General features: G+C 63.3%; 2 protein-coding genes across 6 annotated transcripts in view; one reads left to right on the top strand and one right to left on the bottom strand.

Moving 5' to 3' along the window:
• The first annotated feature begins 3,206 nt into the window (after positions 1 to 3,206).
• The window catches only part of HDGFL2 (HDGF like 2), a 79,141-nt gene continuing 65,815 nt past the window's right edge, over positions 3,207 to 16,532 (top strand). The window contains exons 1-16 of one of the 5 annotated variants that reach the window (XM_068174117.1): positions 3,207 to 3,463; positions 5,099 to 5,175; positions 5,249 to 5,387; positions 7,038 to 7,217; positions 7,591 to 7,707; positions 7,849 to 7,920; positions 8,165 to 8,306; positions 8,511 to 8,586; positions 8,667 to 8,952; positions 9,182 to 9,270; positions 9,651 to 9,721; positions 10,076 to 10,146; positions 10,299 to 10,400; positions 10,493 to 10,706; positions 11,362 to 11,485; positions 11,659 to 12,070. In XM_068174117.1, coding sequence (XP_068030218.1) covers positions 3,392 to 3,463; positions 5,099 to 5,175; positions 5,249 to 5,387; positions 7,038 to 7,217; positions 7,591 to 7,707; positions 7,849 to 7,920; positions 8,165 to 8,306; positions 8,511 to 8,586; positions 8,667 to 8,952; positions 9,182 to 9,270; positions 9,651 to 9,721; positions 10,076 to 10,146; positions 10,299 to 10,400; positions 10,493 to 10,706; positions 11,362 to 11,485; positions 11,659 to 11,755 — 1,929 coding nt within the window. In that variant the 5' untranslated portion in view covers positions 3,207 to 3,391 and the 3' untranslated portion in view covers positions 11,756 to 12,070. Of the gene's footprint in view, positions 3,464 to 5,098; positions 5,176 to 5,248; positions 5,388 to 7,037; positions 7,218 to 7,590; positions 7,708 to 7,848; positions 7,921 to 8,164; positions 8,307 to 8,510; positions 8,587 to 8,666; positions 8,953 to 9,175; positions 9,271 to 9,650; positions 9,722 to 10,075; positions 10,147 to 10,298; positions 10,401 to 10,492; positions 10,707 to 11,361; positions 11,486 to 11,658; positions 12,071 to 16,532 lie in introns of those variants that run through there. The other 4 variants (XM_068174116.1, XM_068174115.1, XM_068174118.1 and 1 more) reach the window with 4 other exon arrangements.
• LOC137463127 (perilipin-3-like) lies at positions 12,870 to 15,500 on the bottom strand. The gene is made up of 7 exons (XM_068174121.1): positions 15,358 to 15,500; positions 14,937 to 15,132; positions 14,596 to 14,678; positions 14,091 to 14,505; positions 13,783 to 13,973; positions 13,574 to 13,696; positions 12,870 to 13,492 (listed from the first exon to the last, which is right to left on the bottom strand). The coding sequence occupies exons 1-7, from the start codon at positions 15,406 to 15,408 to the stop codon at positions 13,148 to 13,150; spliced, it is 1,404 nt and encodes a 467-aa protein (XP_068030222.1). The 5' UTR covers positions 15,409 to 15,500; the 3' UTR covers positions 12,870 to 13,147.

The following is a 16,532-nucleotide window of genomic DNA, read 5'->3' as shown; positions in this document are numbered from 1 at the left end:
ACCTGCACCCCCAGAGCGCCCCAGACCCCCCCCAAACCTGCACCCGCAGCCCCCACGGAACATCCCCGGCTCCCGGTGCCCCGGGAGCAGCCCCGGTGTGAGCAAAGCAGGCTGGAAGGAGCCCTGGGCAGCTCCGGAGAGGAGCTCGCGTGGAGCTGGGACACAGCCGGGGCTGGGGGCGTCTAAAGCACACGGACAAGGAGCCTCGTGTCCGCCCCATCCCTGGGAGATCGGCCGAGGGCTCCAAACCTGAGGACGGACACAATGAACATCCCCGCGTGTGCTGCGGTTTCACGGGGGTTATTTCCACGGCACAGCTCCTGCTCCCTCTCCTCGTGGGACACGGGACAGTCGCAGCCGAGGAAGGGGCTGCGACTCTCGGCATCAGGCGGACCCCACCCCGAACGGGGGCTGTGCGTTCACCTGGGCAGCGGCACCTGGCACTGCCCCTCCGGTGGCACGCCGGGGACACCGCGGTGGCACCGAGAGCCAGGAGCACCTGGATGAAGGCTGGACACACACCGGCATCGCCAGTGGGAATCACGGGCTGAGACACGGATCTGCCCTCCAGCGACACCGCCACGGCACAGGACAGGCTGAGGAGAGTGCACCGAGCCCCGAAGCTGTGGGATGTGGCAGAGCTGGGATACAGCATGGCCAGGATGTGGCACAGCCCGAAATACTGCACAGCTGGGACACGGCAAAGCCTGGGATGCGGCAAGGCCAGAATATGGCACAGACTGGATATGGCACGGTCAGGATGCAGCATGGATGGGATATGGCAAGGCCAGGATGTGGCACAGCAAGCATGTGGCACAGCAGGGATGTGGCACAGCAGGGATGTGGCACACCAGGGACGTGGCACAGCAGGGACGTGGCACAGCAGGGATATGGCACAGCAGGGATGTGGCACAGCAGGGACATGGCACACTACGGAAGTGGCTCAGCAGGGATGTGGCACAGCAGGGACGTGGCACAGCAGGGATGTGGCAGAGCAGGAACGTGGCACAGCAGGGATGTGGCACACCAGGGACGTGGCACAGCAGGGATATGGCACACCAGGGATGTGGCACAGCAAGGACATGGCTCAGCAGGGATGTGGCACAGCAAGGATATGGCAGAGCAGGGACATGGCACAGCAGGGATGTGGCACACCAGGGACGTGGCACAGCAGGGACGTGGCACACTAGGGATGTGGCACAGCAGGGATATGGGACACCAGGGATGTGGCACACCAGGGATGTGGCACAGCAGGGATGTTGCACACCAGGGATATGGCACACCAGGGACGTGGCACAGCAGGGATGTGGCACACCAGGGATATGGCACACCAGGGATGTGGCACACCAGGGATATGGCACAGCAGGGACGTGGCACAGCAGGGATGTGGCACAGCAGGGATATGGCACACCAGGGATGTGGCACACCAGGGATGTGGCACACCAGGGATATGGCACAGCAGGGATATGGCACAGCAGGGATGTGGCACAGCAGGAGCAAGGCCGCACTCACAGTGTGACAGGGAGCACTCCCAACACCACCTTCACGAATGCCCTGCAGCGGGATTTCCCCTCCTCACACACCTTCCCCCAGAGCCCTGGGAATGAAGAGTTTCTCCCCAGAACGAGGGTTGTGGTTTGGGTTCTGCTCCCGCCTGGCTCTTGCCGGGCACTGGGAGCAGCCCGGTGTGGGCAGGGACTGTTTTCCTTTCCGTGACCTTGCAGAGAAGCCAGTTTGGGTTAAAACCAGCTCCCAGGCCAGCTGCACAGCGTTTGCTCCAGCTTAGCCAGGCTCAGCCTACGTTTGGAACCCGTTGGGTCGGATTCCCCCCGTGTGGCCCCAGTGACTCTCCCGGTGGCCCTGTCCTGGGCCAGGGACATGGCTACCCACCACCCTGCCCAGTCCAGAAGGAGTTTGGAGCCCCGGGATGGCCCCAGGGAAGGAATTCAGCTGGGAGCCGCATCCCCAGGCTGGGGGGCTGAGCTGGGGGCAGTGGATGGGGCAGGATCAGCGTTTGTCCCACCCACAGCCCTGACCCTCTCCCCACACCCTTGTCCCCCACAGCCCTGACACCACCCCAAAGTCTCCAGCCCCACCATAGCTCTGTCCCTGCTCAGGTCCCAATTCCCAGTCCTTGTCCCCATCCCTGTCCCCTCTCATGTCCCAATTCCCAGTCCTTGTCCCTATCCCTGTCCCCCCTCAGGTCCCAGTTCCCCATCCCCGTTCCCTCTCATGTCCCAGTTCCCAATCCTTGTCCCCATCCCTGTCCCCTCTCAGGTCCCAATTCCCAATCCTTGTCCCCATCCCCGACCCCCCCAGGTCCCAATTCCCAGTCCTTGTCCCCATCCCCATCCCCCCCCAGGTCCCAATTCCCAATCCTTGTCCCCATCCCCGTCCCCTCTCATGTCCCAATTCCCAATCCTTGTCCCCATCCCCATCCCCTCTCATGTCCCAATTCCCAATCCTTGTCCCCATCCCTGTCCCTGCTCAGGTCCCAATTCCCCATCCCCGTCCCCTCTCATGTCCCAATTCCCAGTCCTTGTCCCCATCCCCGTCCCCTCTCAGGTCCCAATTCCCAATCCTTGTCCCCATCCCCGTCCCCTCTCATGTCCCAATTCCCAGTCCTTGTCCCCATCCCCGTCCCCTCTCATGTCCCAGTTCCCAATCCTTGTCCCCATCCCCGTCCCCTCTCATGTCCCAATTCCCAATCCTTGTCCCCATCCCCGTCCCCTCTCATGTCCCAGTTCCCAATCCTTGTCCCCATCCCCGTCCCCCCTCAGGCCTTGTCCCCATCCCCGTCCCCTCTCAGGTCCCAATTCCCAATCCTTGTCCCCATCCCCGTCCCCTCTCAGGTCCCAATTCCCAATCCTTGTCCCCATCCCCGTCCCCCCTCAGGCCTTGTCCCCATCCCCGTCCCCTCTCATGTCCCAATTCCCAATCCTTGTCCCCATCCCTGTCCCTGCTCAGGTCCCAATTCCCCATCCCCGTCCCCTCTCATGTCCCAATTCCCAATCCTTGTCCCCATCCCCGTCCCCTCTCAGGTCCCAATTCCCAATCCTTGTCCCCATCCCCGTCCCCCCTCAGGCCTTGTCCCCATTCCCGTCCCCCCCCGCCCCTCAGGCCCCGCCCCTCAGCGCCCCCCGCTTCGGCGCCTCCGGCGGCGCGGCCCAATCCCGTTATCCCGCCGCGCCACCGCCTCGCTCCTATTGGTCGGATAGGCTGAGCGACGTGCAGCGGAGCCAATGGGCGGCGCGGTCGCGACCGGGGGCGGGACATCCTGCGTGCCGTGCGGTGCGGGCCGCCCCCGCCGCCTGCCCGGTGCTGCCGCGGCCTGGGCTGGGCCTGCCCGCGCCCGGTGCCCCCCGCGCCCGCCGCGCCCCCCGGTGCCGCCATGCCACACAGCTTCAAACCCGGGGACCTCGTCTTCGCCAAGATGAAGGGCTACCCGCACTGGCCGGCCCGGGTGAGACCGCGGGGCCGCGCCGCGGGGGGACGGAGCGGGAGCGGGGCGGGGGTCCCGGACCGGGATGGGGGCGGGATCGGGAAGGGGGGGACACGAGATGGGATGGGGACGCGTACCGACCCTTGTCCGCGGAGCGGAGGCCCCTGCCGGGATGGAGATGCCATAACGGTACCTGTACCGGGATGGGGATCCCGTACCGGGATAGGGGCACGGTACCGGCTTGGGATCACGTACCGGGATGGAGATGCCGTAACGGGACCTGTACCGGAACGGGACGCCCTGTACCGGGACGGGGCGCTGGTACCGGGGTGGACATGCTGTAACGGTACCTGTACCGGGATAGGAGGGTCTGTACCGGGTGGGGACCCGGTACGGATGGGTGTCCCGTTCAGGATGGGGGACCCATGTCGGTATCTGTCATGGAATGTGAGCCGGTGGTGGCGTGAGGGACCTGTCCCAGCGCACAGAGTGGGATCTGGGCTCACATCCCAGCACCCGTACTGGATTGGACTGCCCCGTCCTGGGATGGGGCCCAGTACCGGTGCGGGGTGTCCCATTCTGGGATGGGAGGTCCCATTCCAGCACCTCTACTGGGATGGGGGCCCAGTACAGGAATGGGGTGTCCCGTGCCGGAATGGGGGACCCCATATGAGCAGCTGTGCTGGGATGAGGGTCCAGCACTGACTCAGAGATCTGGGATGTACCGAGATGGGTTCTGCTCAGTACCGAGATGGGTCCTGCACTGTGGGGCTTCTGTCCCTTGCTGGGGACAGTGAGGGGACACTCTGCGTGTGACATGGGTGGGGGGCTGCTGCGAGCGCTCCCGGTGCGGGATCAGCAGGTGCTGCTGCGCTTTGGGGGGGTTATTTGGGATGCTGGAGCGTTTGGGGAGGGGGACAGCTGGTGCCACTGGCCGGGTGACAGCGTCGTGCCGCAGTGCTCCCGGAGAGCAGGAGCTGCTTTGGGATGTGCTCAGCTGGGGGATGCTTGGGGGCTCTGCGGGGTCCCCGGGAGCAGCCGAGGGCGTGGCAGCTTCATGCACTGCCCTCGGATGGGAAGAGACTGGCAGGTGGAACCGTGCGGGATCGGGGAGCTCAGGGGGCCGGAGCTGACACCGCTTGGCTGCACCTCGCCGTGAGACCCGGGACTGCCGCTCCTGCCAGGACAGCCCCTCTGCTTTAGCTCGCTTGCTTTTTGGGGAGGGGTCCCCCCGCCCCGAAGACCTCCCCAGCACCCCCTGCGCACCCCGAGGCTCTCCCTGCCCACGGCCCAGACCGCCCGGAGCACAGAAGATGGGGTGTCCGGCCGGCAGCGGGGCTTTTCCTGCGGCCGGGCTCCAGCCAGGACGGACCCTGCGGCCACTCGTCCATCGCCCCTGCCCACACTGCCGGGTCCCGGCCATGGATCCTGGGGGAGTAGCTCAAGGCCCACGTTGCCCACAAGACCTCGGTGCCGGATCCTTCCCGTTTCTCTGGTAGAGATCCCGCAGGGACTCGGATCCGTAGCCAGGGCCCCGTCCGGGTGCTTTCCTGCCGCGCTTGGCTCCAAGCGGGTGCCGGACCCGACGCCGCTTGCCGGGGCAGAGGATGTGTCACCGCTGTCTCTGACCTCCTCGTGCTTTGGGTTTCCTTTCAGATCGATGACATCGCGGACGGCGCTGTGAAACCCCCCCCGAACAAGTACCCCATCTTCTTCTTCGGCACCCACGAGACGTAAGCGCTGCCTCGCTCCCCCCGCCGGGCTCTGCCTCCGCTCCGGCCTCACCTCTGCTTTGTCTCTCTCCAGCGCCTTCTTGGGCCCTAAAGATCTGTTCCCTTACGAAAAATATAAAGACAAATATGGGAAGCCAAACAAGAGAAAAGGCTTCAACGAGGGCTTGTGGGAAATCCAGAACAACCCCCACGCCAGTTACAGTGCCCCTGCGGTGAGTGTGGGCTGGGCAGGGGATGGGGCTGCAGCCCCTCCATCCCCCCCAAGTCACTCCTCCTGTCTCTGCTTCTCCTCGCTGCTGTGCCGATTGCTTCCAGCTTCCAGCTTGGCTTCCTTGGGGTGGAATTAGATCCCCTCTCCTTCCCTGCCCTCTCCCTTCCTCAGGGAGTCTGCTCTCCTCATCCTCCTCCATGGAGTGGTTTCCCTTGGGCTTCCAGGAGCGCTGGAAGTTCCCACTCGCTCTGGAGGAAGGTGCTTCTTCCCCGTTGTCACGGTGGAACCGGGGTTGTGCTTTGTGCTGCTTGCCCAAAATCATGGAGATTTTGTTGTCAGAGCAAGAACTTGAGGCTTGCTCATCCCTGGCTCCTGGATCTGCTTGTGGACTGTTGGGAATTTCCCTCCTCCATCCATTGCCGAGGTTCCTGAGCCCTCCAGCAGGATTTGGAGCGGGCTGGGGAACAGCTCTTTGTCAACTTCTTGTGGGGGCATCTCATGACCATAAATTGGGATCCAATTTATTCCATAAAGATCATCACAGGAGGCGTCGGCTTTGTAGGCAGTGGGGCTGAAGAGGCAGAGGAAGGTTTATAGGGTGGGCAGCAAGGTCGAGGTGGTCCCTGGAGGTCAGCAGGTGCAGGGAATGAGCCCCCCGGGCCATGCCATGGCAGGACAGGAGTGAGGATGTGGTTTGAGGGGCAGGGACTGGGAAATGGTCCACCCAAAACAGTGGGTGTAGGGTAAGGCGAGGCTGTGGAGGTGCTTGAAAACCTGGAGATTGGTGGTCGTGAGAGAAGCAGCACCTGCCATGGCCAGGAATCACTGGGAACTCCCATCAGGGATGAGGGACCCAGCGAGGCTGAGGGGTCACCAACACCCACTGTGTCCTGTGGGCGAAAGGAGCAGGAGAAGACACTGAAGTTTCCTTGGCTTTGAGATCTGAGTGAAGCGAGGTGCCAGGAACAGCCAAGGGTGAGGAGAGGCTTTCCAGCAGCTGGAAGAACCCTGGCTCTAGGAGTGTCAGTGCTGCCACACACAGAGGAGCAGCCCAGAAGATGAAGTTGGGGTGTGATGTCCTGTGCGAGGAACCTCCCGATGGGTTGGAGACACAAGGAGACCTTCAGGGAGCAGGACACAGGAGAGCCCACCTGGGAAGAGCACAGTGGCCACCTGGACTCCTTGTGTGGACCTTTCCCGTGGGGAAAGTGTGCGAAGAGGACAGGAGGAGGCCTGATCCAAGTGGAGGCAGAAGGAGAGGCTGAACCCGGCCACCTCGGCTTGTCTGGCGCCGTCAGGGCAGAGGAGGGCTGGGCTCTGCTCCCAGCTCCAGGCTGCTCCAGGGATTTTGGCAGGGTGTGAGGATGGGGGGTGGAGGGCAGCGAGGCAGCAGCATCCTGGCAATGTGTTCTTGGAGTGGTGTGTGGGGCTTTGGGAATGGGTGCAGCGTTCCCCAGGCAGGGCTGGTGGCGTTGCCTGGAGCTGCTCCGGAGGGATCCGTGCTGGGAGGGGAGGCTGCCCTGCACTGCTCTGCACACCCAGCTCTGCCCTCCTTCACTGCCCACCCTTGGTGCCCCCTCTCCGTCCTCTCCTGTCCCCCACAGATGCCCCACAGGCCCCCCTAACCCTGCTGTCCTCCCGCTGCCTTTAGCCCGCGAGCTCCTCCGACAGCGATGTCCCCGAGAACGACCCCATGGCGGGGAGCGACGCCGGGGACGACGAGGACGACTCTGCCATGGCCACGGTCCCCATGGAGAAGGTGGACAGCGATGAGGATTCTGATCGAGGCAGCGACCACAGTGGGCTCAAGAGGAAATCCTTGGCCATGAAAGTGAGTATGAGCTGGGGACAGGAGGGTGGCCCAGCCAGGGGACAGTGTGGCTCCATCGTGGAGCTCTCCTTGAACCTACCTCAGCAGAAGGTGGTGGGGAAGCCAACTCCCTCTGGATTCTCCAGTGGGAAGTGGGGCTCAGCGTGGTTTTGGGGCGTCTCACAGCTGTCTTGTGATGCCTGTGGGATGGTGGGGTGGCCAATCCTGGCGGGGTTTGCAGCCTGGAGGAGGATCCAGAGCTGCAGATCTGAGTGCAGCTCTTGCAGGGCCCATTGGGAAGAGTTGGAGAAAGGCCTTCCCAGGAAGTATTTGCTTTCCATGGTGGATGGAGAAGGAATGGGCTTCTCTCATCTTGTCACCTCTCCTTTGCCAGATGCCTGTGACAAAACGGCCTCGGAAATCCTCCAGTGACTTGGATCAGGGCAGCCCCTCTGTCACAGAAGAGGAGAACTCAGAAACGTCTTCTGAGTCGGAAAAAAACAGTGACCAGGTGAGAGGATTTTGGGATACACTGGCAGGGTGATGGGGAGAACATCCCTGTGGGAATGGGGCAGAGGCCAAAGGGAACCTGACTAGCTTGATTCCATGGTGACACTGTTCCACATTTCCTCATATTTCTGTTTTCCTGCAGGATTTCACTCCCGAAAAGAAGCCAGTGGCCCGGGCTCCACGGAGGATGCCGGCAGCAGGGAGGAAGAAGAAGGTAAAGGATCCCTAATTGAGGGAGGCTGGAGAGGAGTCAGGGTCTGCACTGTGGGGAGGGGGGAGCTGGGGGTGACATGGCTGTGCCCTGGGCTGGAAGCACCTGGAGGGACCTCACTGATCTCTTGGTGACCTGCTGGGGCTCTGGGTGCTGGGATTCAGAGCTGGGATTGGGGGTATTGCTGGGACTGGGGCAGTGCCACCCCACTGCCACCTTCCATCCCAGCCCTGCTCTCTGCCTGCAGAAAGTGGAGTCTGGCTCCGACTCCGACTCCAAAGTGGACTCGGATCTGGAGATGGGCAATGCCACCGTGGACATGACCAAGTCGGACTCGGACTCGGACTCAGATGTGTCAGTGAAAAAGGCACCACGGGGCCGCAAGCCAGGTACCCTGGGGATGCTCCTGCTCCTGCCCCTGCTCCTGTCACCACCTTGGGACAGGAGTGTGGGAGCTCAGGCATTCCCAAGGCTCTAGGGTCCCATCCCAAATTGTGGGCACATTCTAGAACCACTCTGCCTCTGCAACTCAGAGCTGTTTTAACAGAGGGACCTGCAGGACTCCTGCTGAACATGTCCCTGTTGTCTTGCAGCTGAGAAACCCCCTCCCAAGCCCCGGGGCAGGAAACCGAAGCCAGAGCGTGTCCCCAGCAGCTCCAGCAGTGACAGGTGAGCTCAGCTGGGACGCTGTCACCCTTGGGCTGGGCCGAGGGGTCACGCAGGGGTCCGAGCCTGCCCTGTCCTGGCAGTGACAGCGACAGCGACGTGGATCGCATCAGCGAGTGGAAGAGGCGGGACGAGGAGCGCCGGCGGGAGCTGGAGGAGAAGAGGAAGAGGGAGCAGGAGGAGGAGATCCGTCGGCTCCGGGAGCAGGAGAAGGAGGAGAAGGAGAAAAGGAAGGAGAAGGCAGAGAAGGGCGAGGAGGTGCACTCGGACTCGGACAGCAGCGCCGAGGATGAAATGGCCAAAAAGGGCCGGAGAGGCCGGGCCAAGGCTCCGTCCTCCTCGGATTCTGAGCTGGAGCAGGAGAAGGAGGTGAGTGTGGAGCTGTGGGGGCCTGGGGGGGGATGAACAACCTGTCACCTCCCTGTCAGGCCACCAGGGACCTCCAGGAGTGGCAGGGACCTGCCCTCATGGTCTTGGGTTAGCCTGTAGCTGCCTGCATGCTGCTGGGAAGGGTTGTGGCGTGGCCATGGCCCCGTCTGCGCCGCAGCAGGGAGGGCTCTGCCACTCTCCCTGCATTGTTCTCTCCTCTAAGGTAAAGAAGCCGGCGAAGAAACAGCCCTCGGAGTTGTCAAGGAAACCAAATCAGAAGGAGAAGAAGGGCCGAGCAGAGGAGAAGCCACGGAGCAAGTCAGCATCTGCACATCTCCCTCCCTCCCCTTTCCTCCTGGGAATGGGGCTGTTCCTGCACGGCTCCAGCCCCGGCACCCCGGGGTGGGGATGGGGCTCATGGGGCTGCAGCACCTGCAGAGGGGCTGGGCCTGTTCCTCCCCTCTCCTGAGCTGAAGGGGCTGGAGGAGCTGTTGGGGATTACCAGGATGATATTCCGTGGTGTTTTCTTCCTCACGAGGCTTTTCCTTTCTGCATTCCTGGGAAGCTGGGGCGCAGGGGAGCTGTGACCAGGGTGGAGGGGTCTTGGATGCTCCAGCCAGTGCCATCCCCCTTGTTAGCCCAGTGGTGAGCAGGGGGTTCATTACAACCATCTTCCCTTTTTCCTTCCCTTCACGCAGACCTCTGAAAGTGGAACGAGGCCGGAAGAAATCTGACCCGATCCCCGAAAGGAGGATGGAGAAGAAAAAGGGTGAGAGAGCCACTGCTTCCCATCACAGAGGGGAGGAGAGAGAGGGGAGGGCTCTAGGGTTGGTTCCCCCATCCCTGGGACAGGGAGAGATTAGTGAGGTTGTGCCAGGGGTTTTCCCAGCACTGCTGTGATCCCAGGATCACTTCCCTGGCATCCCTTCCTTATCTTGGCACACCCCGACCCATCCTCTCCAGAGACATTCCTGGGATTGTGCTCAGCTTTGGAAGTGCAGGAGGACACAAACCCCTGCCTGGGAGTGATTCCAGGCCCCAGGGCAGATCCTGGGCTCTGGGCAGGGCCGTGGGCTCTGCTGGTGCCCTGACATCTCGGCCTGTGTCTCTCTCTCTGCTCCAGAGCCCACAGTGGAAGAGAAACTCCAGAAACTTCACAGTGAGATCAAGTTTGCGCTGAAGGTGGATAACCCGGTGAGTGCCGATGGTGTGGCCTGGCCTGGGACATCCCTGCTCATCCTTGCCCTGCTGTGATACCTGGGAATGCTCCTTCTCCTCCCTTTGGGGGTGCTGGGAGGCCCAAGGTGCCCTCAGGGCAGCTCCTGATCCTGCTGCCATCCGTGCAGGACATCAAGCGGTGTCTGAACGCACTCGAGGAGCTGGGCACGCTCCAGGTCACTTCCCACATCCTCCAGAAGCACACGGATGTGGTGGCTACGCTCAAGAAGGTAGAGCAGAGGGCTGAGCCCTCCCTGGGGCGAGCAGGGAGCTTGCCTGGCTCCAGCTCTAAGGGGGTCCCTCCTCCTGCTCCCCGGGGCAGATCCGTCGCTACAAAGCCAACAAGGACGTGATGGAAAAAGCGGCCGAAGTCTACACCCGGTTGAAGTCACGTGTGCTGGGACCAAAGATGGAATCCATCCAGAAAGCCAACAAAGCTGGGCCTGAGAAGGACAAGGGGGAGGCAGAGAAGAGCCAGGAGAAGCTGTCGGGAGCAGAGACACGGAATGAGAAGGGGGAAGAGGAGACAAATGCTGGTAACATTGCTGAGCATCCCTGAATGTCCCGGGACCATTCCCTGCCCTGTCTGGGCAGATCACAGTCCCCTCCTTGAGGCATGCCCCGTGCTGCTGGGGACACGGGACATGGGAAGGTGGCTGTTGGCCTTGTGGGGGAGGGATCAGCACCTCCAGGCTCTGCTTTGCTGGAGTGCCAGGAGTGGGAAAGGGCTGGATGGGGAATGCAGTGAGGGCAGAGGGCAAACCTCGAGCCCCGCACCCGGGCTCTGGGGGCCTCCGTGCTGGTTTTTGGCTCAGGACAGCTCCTCCCTGCCAGCCTGACCTCTGGTCCAGGCATGAAGGAATGTGGAGATGTCCTTGGACACTGGCTAAGGCTCTTGCACAGGGAGTGGTGACTGGGATCTTCCACCCTCGGAGCCAGGTCTCTGCCTGGGGCCGTCCTGGTGATGCTGCAAGAGCCTTCCCAGAGGAACTGACAGGGAAAATCCACCCTGATGGTGTTTCTGGGCTTGGGGGTGGAGGTTTTGGGGCCCTTCTTGCAGCTGTGGGGGTCAGGCCAATACGGGGGTCCCCTCAGGCTCGGCTGCATGTCTATGCCCATGGATCCTCAGTCCACGAAGGTGGGGATGGATGAGGGGGGCCAGGAGCCTGAGCCTCTCTCTCTTCCCTTCAGACCTGTCAGGTCCTGTGAATGGTGAATCCCTGTCCCAAAAGTCAGAGGGCACAGAGGAGAAGGACAAGAGCCAAGGGCCAGGAGCTGGGGAGCTGGAGGCATCCACAGAGGAGCCCCACAACAAGTGAGTGTGGGGGGCAAGGCTGGGATTGCTGGGCCCTGCAGGGATGATTTGGAGACATCCTGTGGGTTGTGAAAGGGTTTTCCCAGCTTGGGAAGGAACTGGGATGGGGGAGAGGGGCCAGGAAAGGCAGAGGGGTGGGGGGCTGAGCTCTCCCTGCCCCTGCTCTCCCTCAGCAATGTCCAGGACTATCCCAAGGCCGGGCCGGAGCGAGCTCGCGGGGAGTCGGAGGCTGCGGATGAGGAGGAGGAGGAGGAGGAGGAGGAGAGCTGAGGAAGCAGCTCCCACCTGGAGGAGGAGGAGGAGGAGAGGTTGTGAAGGGAGAGCAGCCTCTGCCTTGTCCCCTGCCCGAGTCACTTCACTAAGTCCCACCGTAGCCAATGTCCTTGGTCTTGTCCCGTGCCCGGTCCCTGCGGAGGCACCACCCGTGGGGGGGCTGTGCTGGTGTCTGTATTTGTCCCCCTGTCCCCCCACCCACCCCCCGTTTTTAATTTTTGTTTTGTTTTGGTTTTTTTCCCTCCTACCTAATTTCTTGTGATTTCAACCGACATGAAATGAATATAAAGGGTTTTCTAATGAAAAACAGAAGGAACCCCTGTGTCTCTTTCTTGAGGCATCTCTGTCAGGGACGAGGGGAGGACCTTAACCCCCTGCCCAGGGTCAGGGTTGGAAAACACCCCATGGGTCCCCAAATTCCCTCTGACCAAGACCACACACTCAGTGGCTGCTCCAAGCCCCTTTCCCCACCATCACGATCCTCTCTCCATCCAGAGGCAGCTCCTGGAGCCGGATCCCTCTGTCCCAGAGGGGGCAGCAGGGCTGAGCACCAACTTCTTGGGGTAAAATAAGGGTAAAAAGGGTGTGTTCTCTCCTGACTGTGCCAGGAGTGACCCTGGCACCATCCTGCCCGCGCTGGGCAGCAGCTCAGTGTTGGTCTCTTTGCTCTGTTGCAACGCTCCAGAGCTTTTGTCCGTGTCCAATAAAGAACTCCCGGCTCCACCCGGCGCCGCCTGCTCTTTGTACCCGACCCCCGGGGGAGGATGCCCCGAACCCCCCCCCGGCAGGCTGCAGTAACTCTGCCCTGGGGACACTTTACTTTTTCTTTTTCCAGGACTGGTTTCACACTCACTCTGTAAACAAGACCCAAATAAAGCCCAAAACACCCTGAGTGCCTCTTGCCCAACTGCAGGGAAGTGGGAGGTCCCCTCCAGGACTCCACTCCTGATCCCACTGCCAGGTCCTCTCCTCCCACGGGGGCAGGGACAGGCTGAGGGCGCTGTCTGGGGAACGGGGGCTCAGGACATGGGCGTCCCCAGTCTTGGGGAGGGAGTTGTTCCTCCAGAGCCCAATTCCTCCCTCCCACACCCCCAAAGAAACCTCAGTCTAGTGCAAAACTAACCAGAGTTTATTGTTTCTTGTGCTGTTTTGGCCCTACAAAGATGGGGGTTTGAAGGCACCGAGGACATGGGGGACCCCCAACAGGCACTTGGGACAGCCAAGGCACATAACTGCAGGTCCCCAGCAAGGGGACAAGGGACAGAGCTGGGGCAGGCAGGAGGGTCCCCACAGAGGCAGGCACAAGGTTAGAGGCGAGGGGGGCTGGGGGAGTTTAGCAAAGGCTCCTAACGAGGCTTTTTTGCGGCGGGGGGAAGCAGCCCAGAATTCCTACTCCATCTCCAGCTCCACCGGGCGCTTGCCCGAGGGGGCGAAGGGTCCCACCAGCCACGTCAGGGGGGTGTTGAAGGCCACATGTTCCACCAGCTCGTCCATCAGCTGCCGGGCTTTGGCAGCGTGGGTGCGGGCCCGGGCCAGCACGGGCCCAGTCACGTCCTGCAGGGAGGTGACAGAGGCCAGCGCTGCCCGCAGCTCCTCCACGTTGTGCCGGACCTGCCCCGCCGTGTCCTGGACGGTGGCGGGGAGGCCCTGCAGGCTGGACACCAAGGGCTGGCAGGAGCTCTGCAGCTGCTGGCTCAAGCCCTGCAGCATGGTCAGCGTGCCCGACTCCACCGCCTGCAGGGGGACACGGTGGGTGAGGGCTGGGGGACACCCCGGTGTCCCTGACACCCTGGGGACCCCCTGCCCTGCTCCTACCTCCGGTGGCACCTGGTCCTTGCCACCGCCCGGCTGCTTCTTGTTCCACTCCAGCCACAGCTGCTGCAGCTTCTCCTGCCCTCCCTGCAGCCTCTGGTCCACACCCTGCCTCAGGTGCTCCACCTGGGAGAGGGGCACAGCCTGGCTGGGTGGGGGGGCCACCGGGGGACACCCCGGGGAGGCAGAGGGGGTGTGGAGCTGGGTCCTACCAGGTCGAGGGTGCGCTGGAGCTGGGCCAGCAGGTCCTGGCTGCTCTGGCGGGCGCTCTGCAGTTTGGCCAGGGAGTGCTGGAGTGCTCGGTGCCGCACCTTGGTGGAGAGGGAGCCCAGGCGCACGAAGTAGCTCTGCTGCTGCCTCTGCTGCTCCGGCTCGAAGCCCTCCACGGCTGTGGCCAGCTTGGCTGTAGGACAGGAGCTGCTCAGGGGGTCCCAGCACCACCATCACCACCCCACAGAGCCCCCCCTGCTCTGCCCAGGCTCTGCCCACCCTCTCTGGAGGGTTGGGATCAGCTGCTCACCCAGTTCTTCATCCGTCATGGGCAGGTAATGGTCCACCAGCTCCTCGGACTTGCCCAGCACGGAGCCCACCCCGCTGGCCACCATCTGGCCCACGGTGCTAACGCCGCTGCTGACTGCAGACCTGGTCAGCTCCACACCACCCTGCACTGCCCCTTTGGTCATGTCCATCACACCGGTCACTCGGCTGGTCACCGCGTCCTTGGCCCCAGCCATGGTGCTGGACACTGCATCCTTGGCCCCGGCCACCGTGCTGGACATGGCATCTTTGGCTCCGGCCACCGTGCTGGACACTGCATCCTTAGCCCCAGCCATGGTGCTGGACACTGCATCCTTAGCCCCGGCCACGGTGCTGGTCAGCACATCCCTGGCCCCTGTCACCGTGGAGGTCACCAGCAGTTTGGTGTCCGAGATGATCTGGTGGACACACAAACCTCTGTCAAGCACTGGGGGGGCCCTGAGTGTGCTGCCCACCCCACCCCACGCCAGCCCAGCCCACCCCGGTACCTTCTGGGGGGGCTGCTGCAGGATGGGCAGCTTCTCCTCCAGCTTGTCCAGCCCTTTGCAGGCCAATTCATTGGCGGTGGAAACTGGAGATGAAAAAATAGGCGGGTTTAGCACCCTGCTGCCTTGCAGGAGCTCTGCTAGGGCCGATTTTCCATCACCCCAAAATTCAGGGGGTGCTGCCCCCACATCTTCCAGCTTCTCCAGCCGTTTATTCCTCGGCCATACAAACCAGAGACACAAAACCAGATCATCCCTCTCCTGGCTCCTCACGAGAGCTCGGCGAGAGCCAGTTTTGGGGTCCCCCAGCCCCGTGGGGTGCTGTTCCCACCCCCTGCACTCACTCTGGGGCTCCAGCCGGGTGAGGAAGGGCTGGGCCCCGCTCGCTGCTGCCGCTGTCAGCGTCTTCACGCCCTTCTCGGCAGCTTCGCAGACGGAGCGCACGTAGGGGTGGCTCTCCTTGGTGCAGGTGTAGGCGGAGGACACCATGTCGTAGGCAGAGCTCACCAGGGGCAGGTTGGCCACGCGTGTCCCGATGTTCTGGGGGCCAGAAGGGCTCAGGGTGAGCGTGGGACTGAGTGACTCCCAAATCTCACAGGGAACTGAGTGTACTGTGTGTTCCCACACACCATCCCACACAGGGGATGGTTTTGGGGTGCTCCCATGGCTCTCCAAGCCCATCAGAGGGTGGGATAACCCCGATCCCCGTCTCCAAGCAGGGACCCCGTGGATCGCCCCCAAATTCCCCGCCTTGCCCGCACTGACCTGCTGCTCCTCTGCCTTGGGCTGCGCCGGCGTGGGCTCGCTGGTGGCCATGGTGGGGCTGGGGGACACAGGTCGGGACCGTGAGTGGAGTCAGGCCCCCCCCAACGCCCCCCTCCTGCCTCTCGAAGGGAGAACCCCAGGTTACCCCTCCCAGAACGGGGCAGCTCCCACGCGGTTGGAAAAACCCGGGACAGGGGGGTCCCTGGGACCGGGACCACGATCGGGATCACAGGCGGGATCGGGACCGGGATCGCGATCGGGACTAGGATTGCGACCGGGACCGGGATTGCCATTGGGAACAGGACCGGGATCGCGATCGGGAACAGGACCGAGACTGCGATCGGAACCGGGATCGCAAACGGGATCGGAACCGGAACCAGGATCGCGGACCGGCCCCGGATCGTGCTCACCGCTGGCGGCTGGGGTCGGTTCGGCTCCGCTCGGTTCGGCTCCGGGCTCGCCCCGCTCCTCCCCGCCGCCCTTTATACCCCGGAGCCCGCCCCGAGCGCATGTGACCGGAGCCGCCCAGCGGGGCCGGCCCGGGGCGGACCGGGAGCAGCGACCGCCGGGGAGCGCGGAGCCGGGAGGACAGCGAACCCCCGGAGCCGGGAGGGCAGAGAACCCCTGGGAACGGCCTGCACCGAGCCCCCGCCCAGCACCGGATCCCCCGGGACTGGGCTGCACTGAGCCCCCCGGGACCCCATTCCTCGGTCGGTGCTGCACTGATCCCCCCCCCACCCCGGTACCGGATCCCCCGGGACTGGGCTGCACTGACACCCCTTGGGGACCGGACACCCCCGGGACCGTTCTACACCGACGCGAGTACGCGGGATCGGGGTGCAGTGACACCCCGAGCCCGGAACTAGAGACCCCCCCCCCCCCCCGACCTTCCCTGGCACCGATCCCCCGGGAGAGACCCCGCCCTGACCCTCCCAGGCGTCCCCTCCCCTCGTGCGGCTCCCAAGCACGGGGGTCCCGGTGCTCGCCCACACCTGGCCCGGTGGAGCTGGTCAAAGCGGTCCCAGGGGGTTCCGGCGGCGGGAGGATGGACAGTCCTGGGGTGCCCGGTGTCGCCCCACCGGGTGCTTGTGACGTCGGGGATACCCGGGGGCGGGCCCAGCCCCTCCACGGTGACAACTGGGACAAAGTTCAGTGCCACACGGCTGGGGGTCACA

The sequence above is a fragment of the Anomalospiza imberbis genome, chromosome 27 (assembly GCF_031753505.1).
Source record: "Anomalospiza imberbis isolate Cuckoo-Finch-1a 21T00152 chromosome 27, ASM3175350v1, whole genome shotgun sequence".
In the NCBI taxonomy this organism is placed as follows: Eukaryota; Metazoa; Chordata; class Aves; order Passeriformes; family Viduidae; genus Anomalospiza; species Anomalospiza imberbis.
Note: the sequence above shows the minus strand (reverse complement) of the source record. Positions and strands in the feature narration are given on the sequence as shown.

Bases quoted from the DNA above. Each gene is read 5' to 3' on its own strand.
- LOC137463127 (XM_068174121.1), bottom strand. From the start codon at position 15,408: ATGGCCACCAGCGAGCCCACGCCGGCGCAGCCCAAGGCAGAGGAGCAG. The intron at 14,679-14,936 runs GTGAGTGCAGGG...TTTCATCTCCAG, and splicing joins CACCCGGCTGGAGCCCCAGA to TTTCCACCGCCAATGAATTG. The intron at 14,506-14,595 runs GTACCGGGGTGG...TGTGTCCACCAG, and splicing joins TGCAGCAGCCCCCCCAGAAG to ATCATCTCGGACACCAAACT.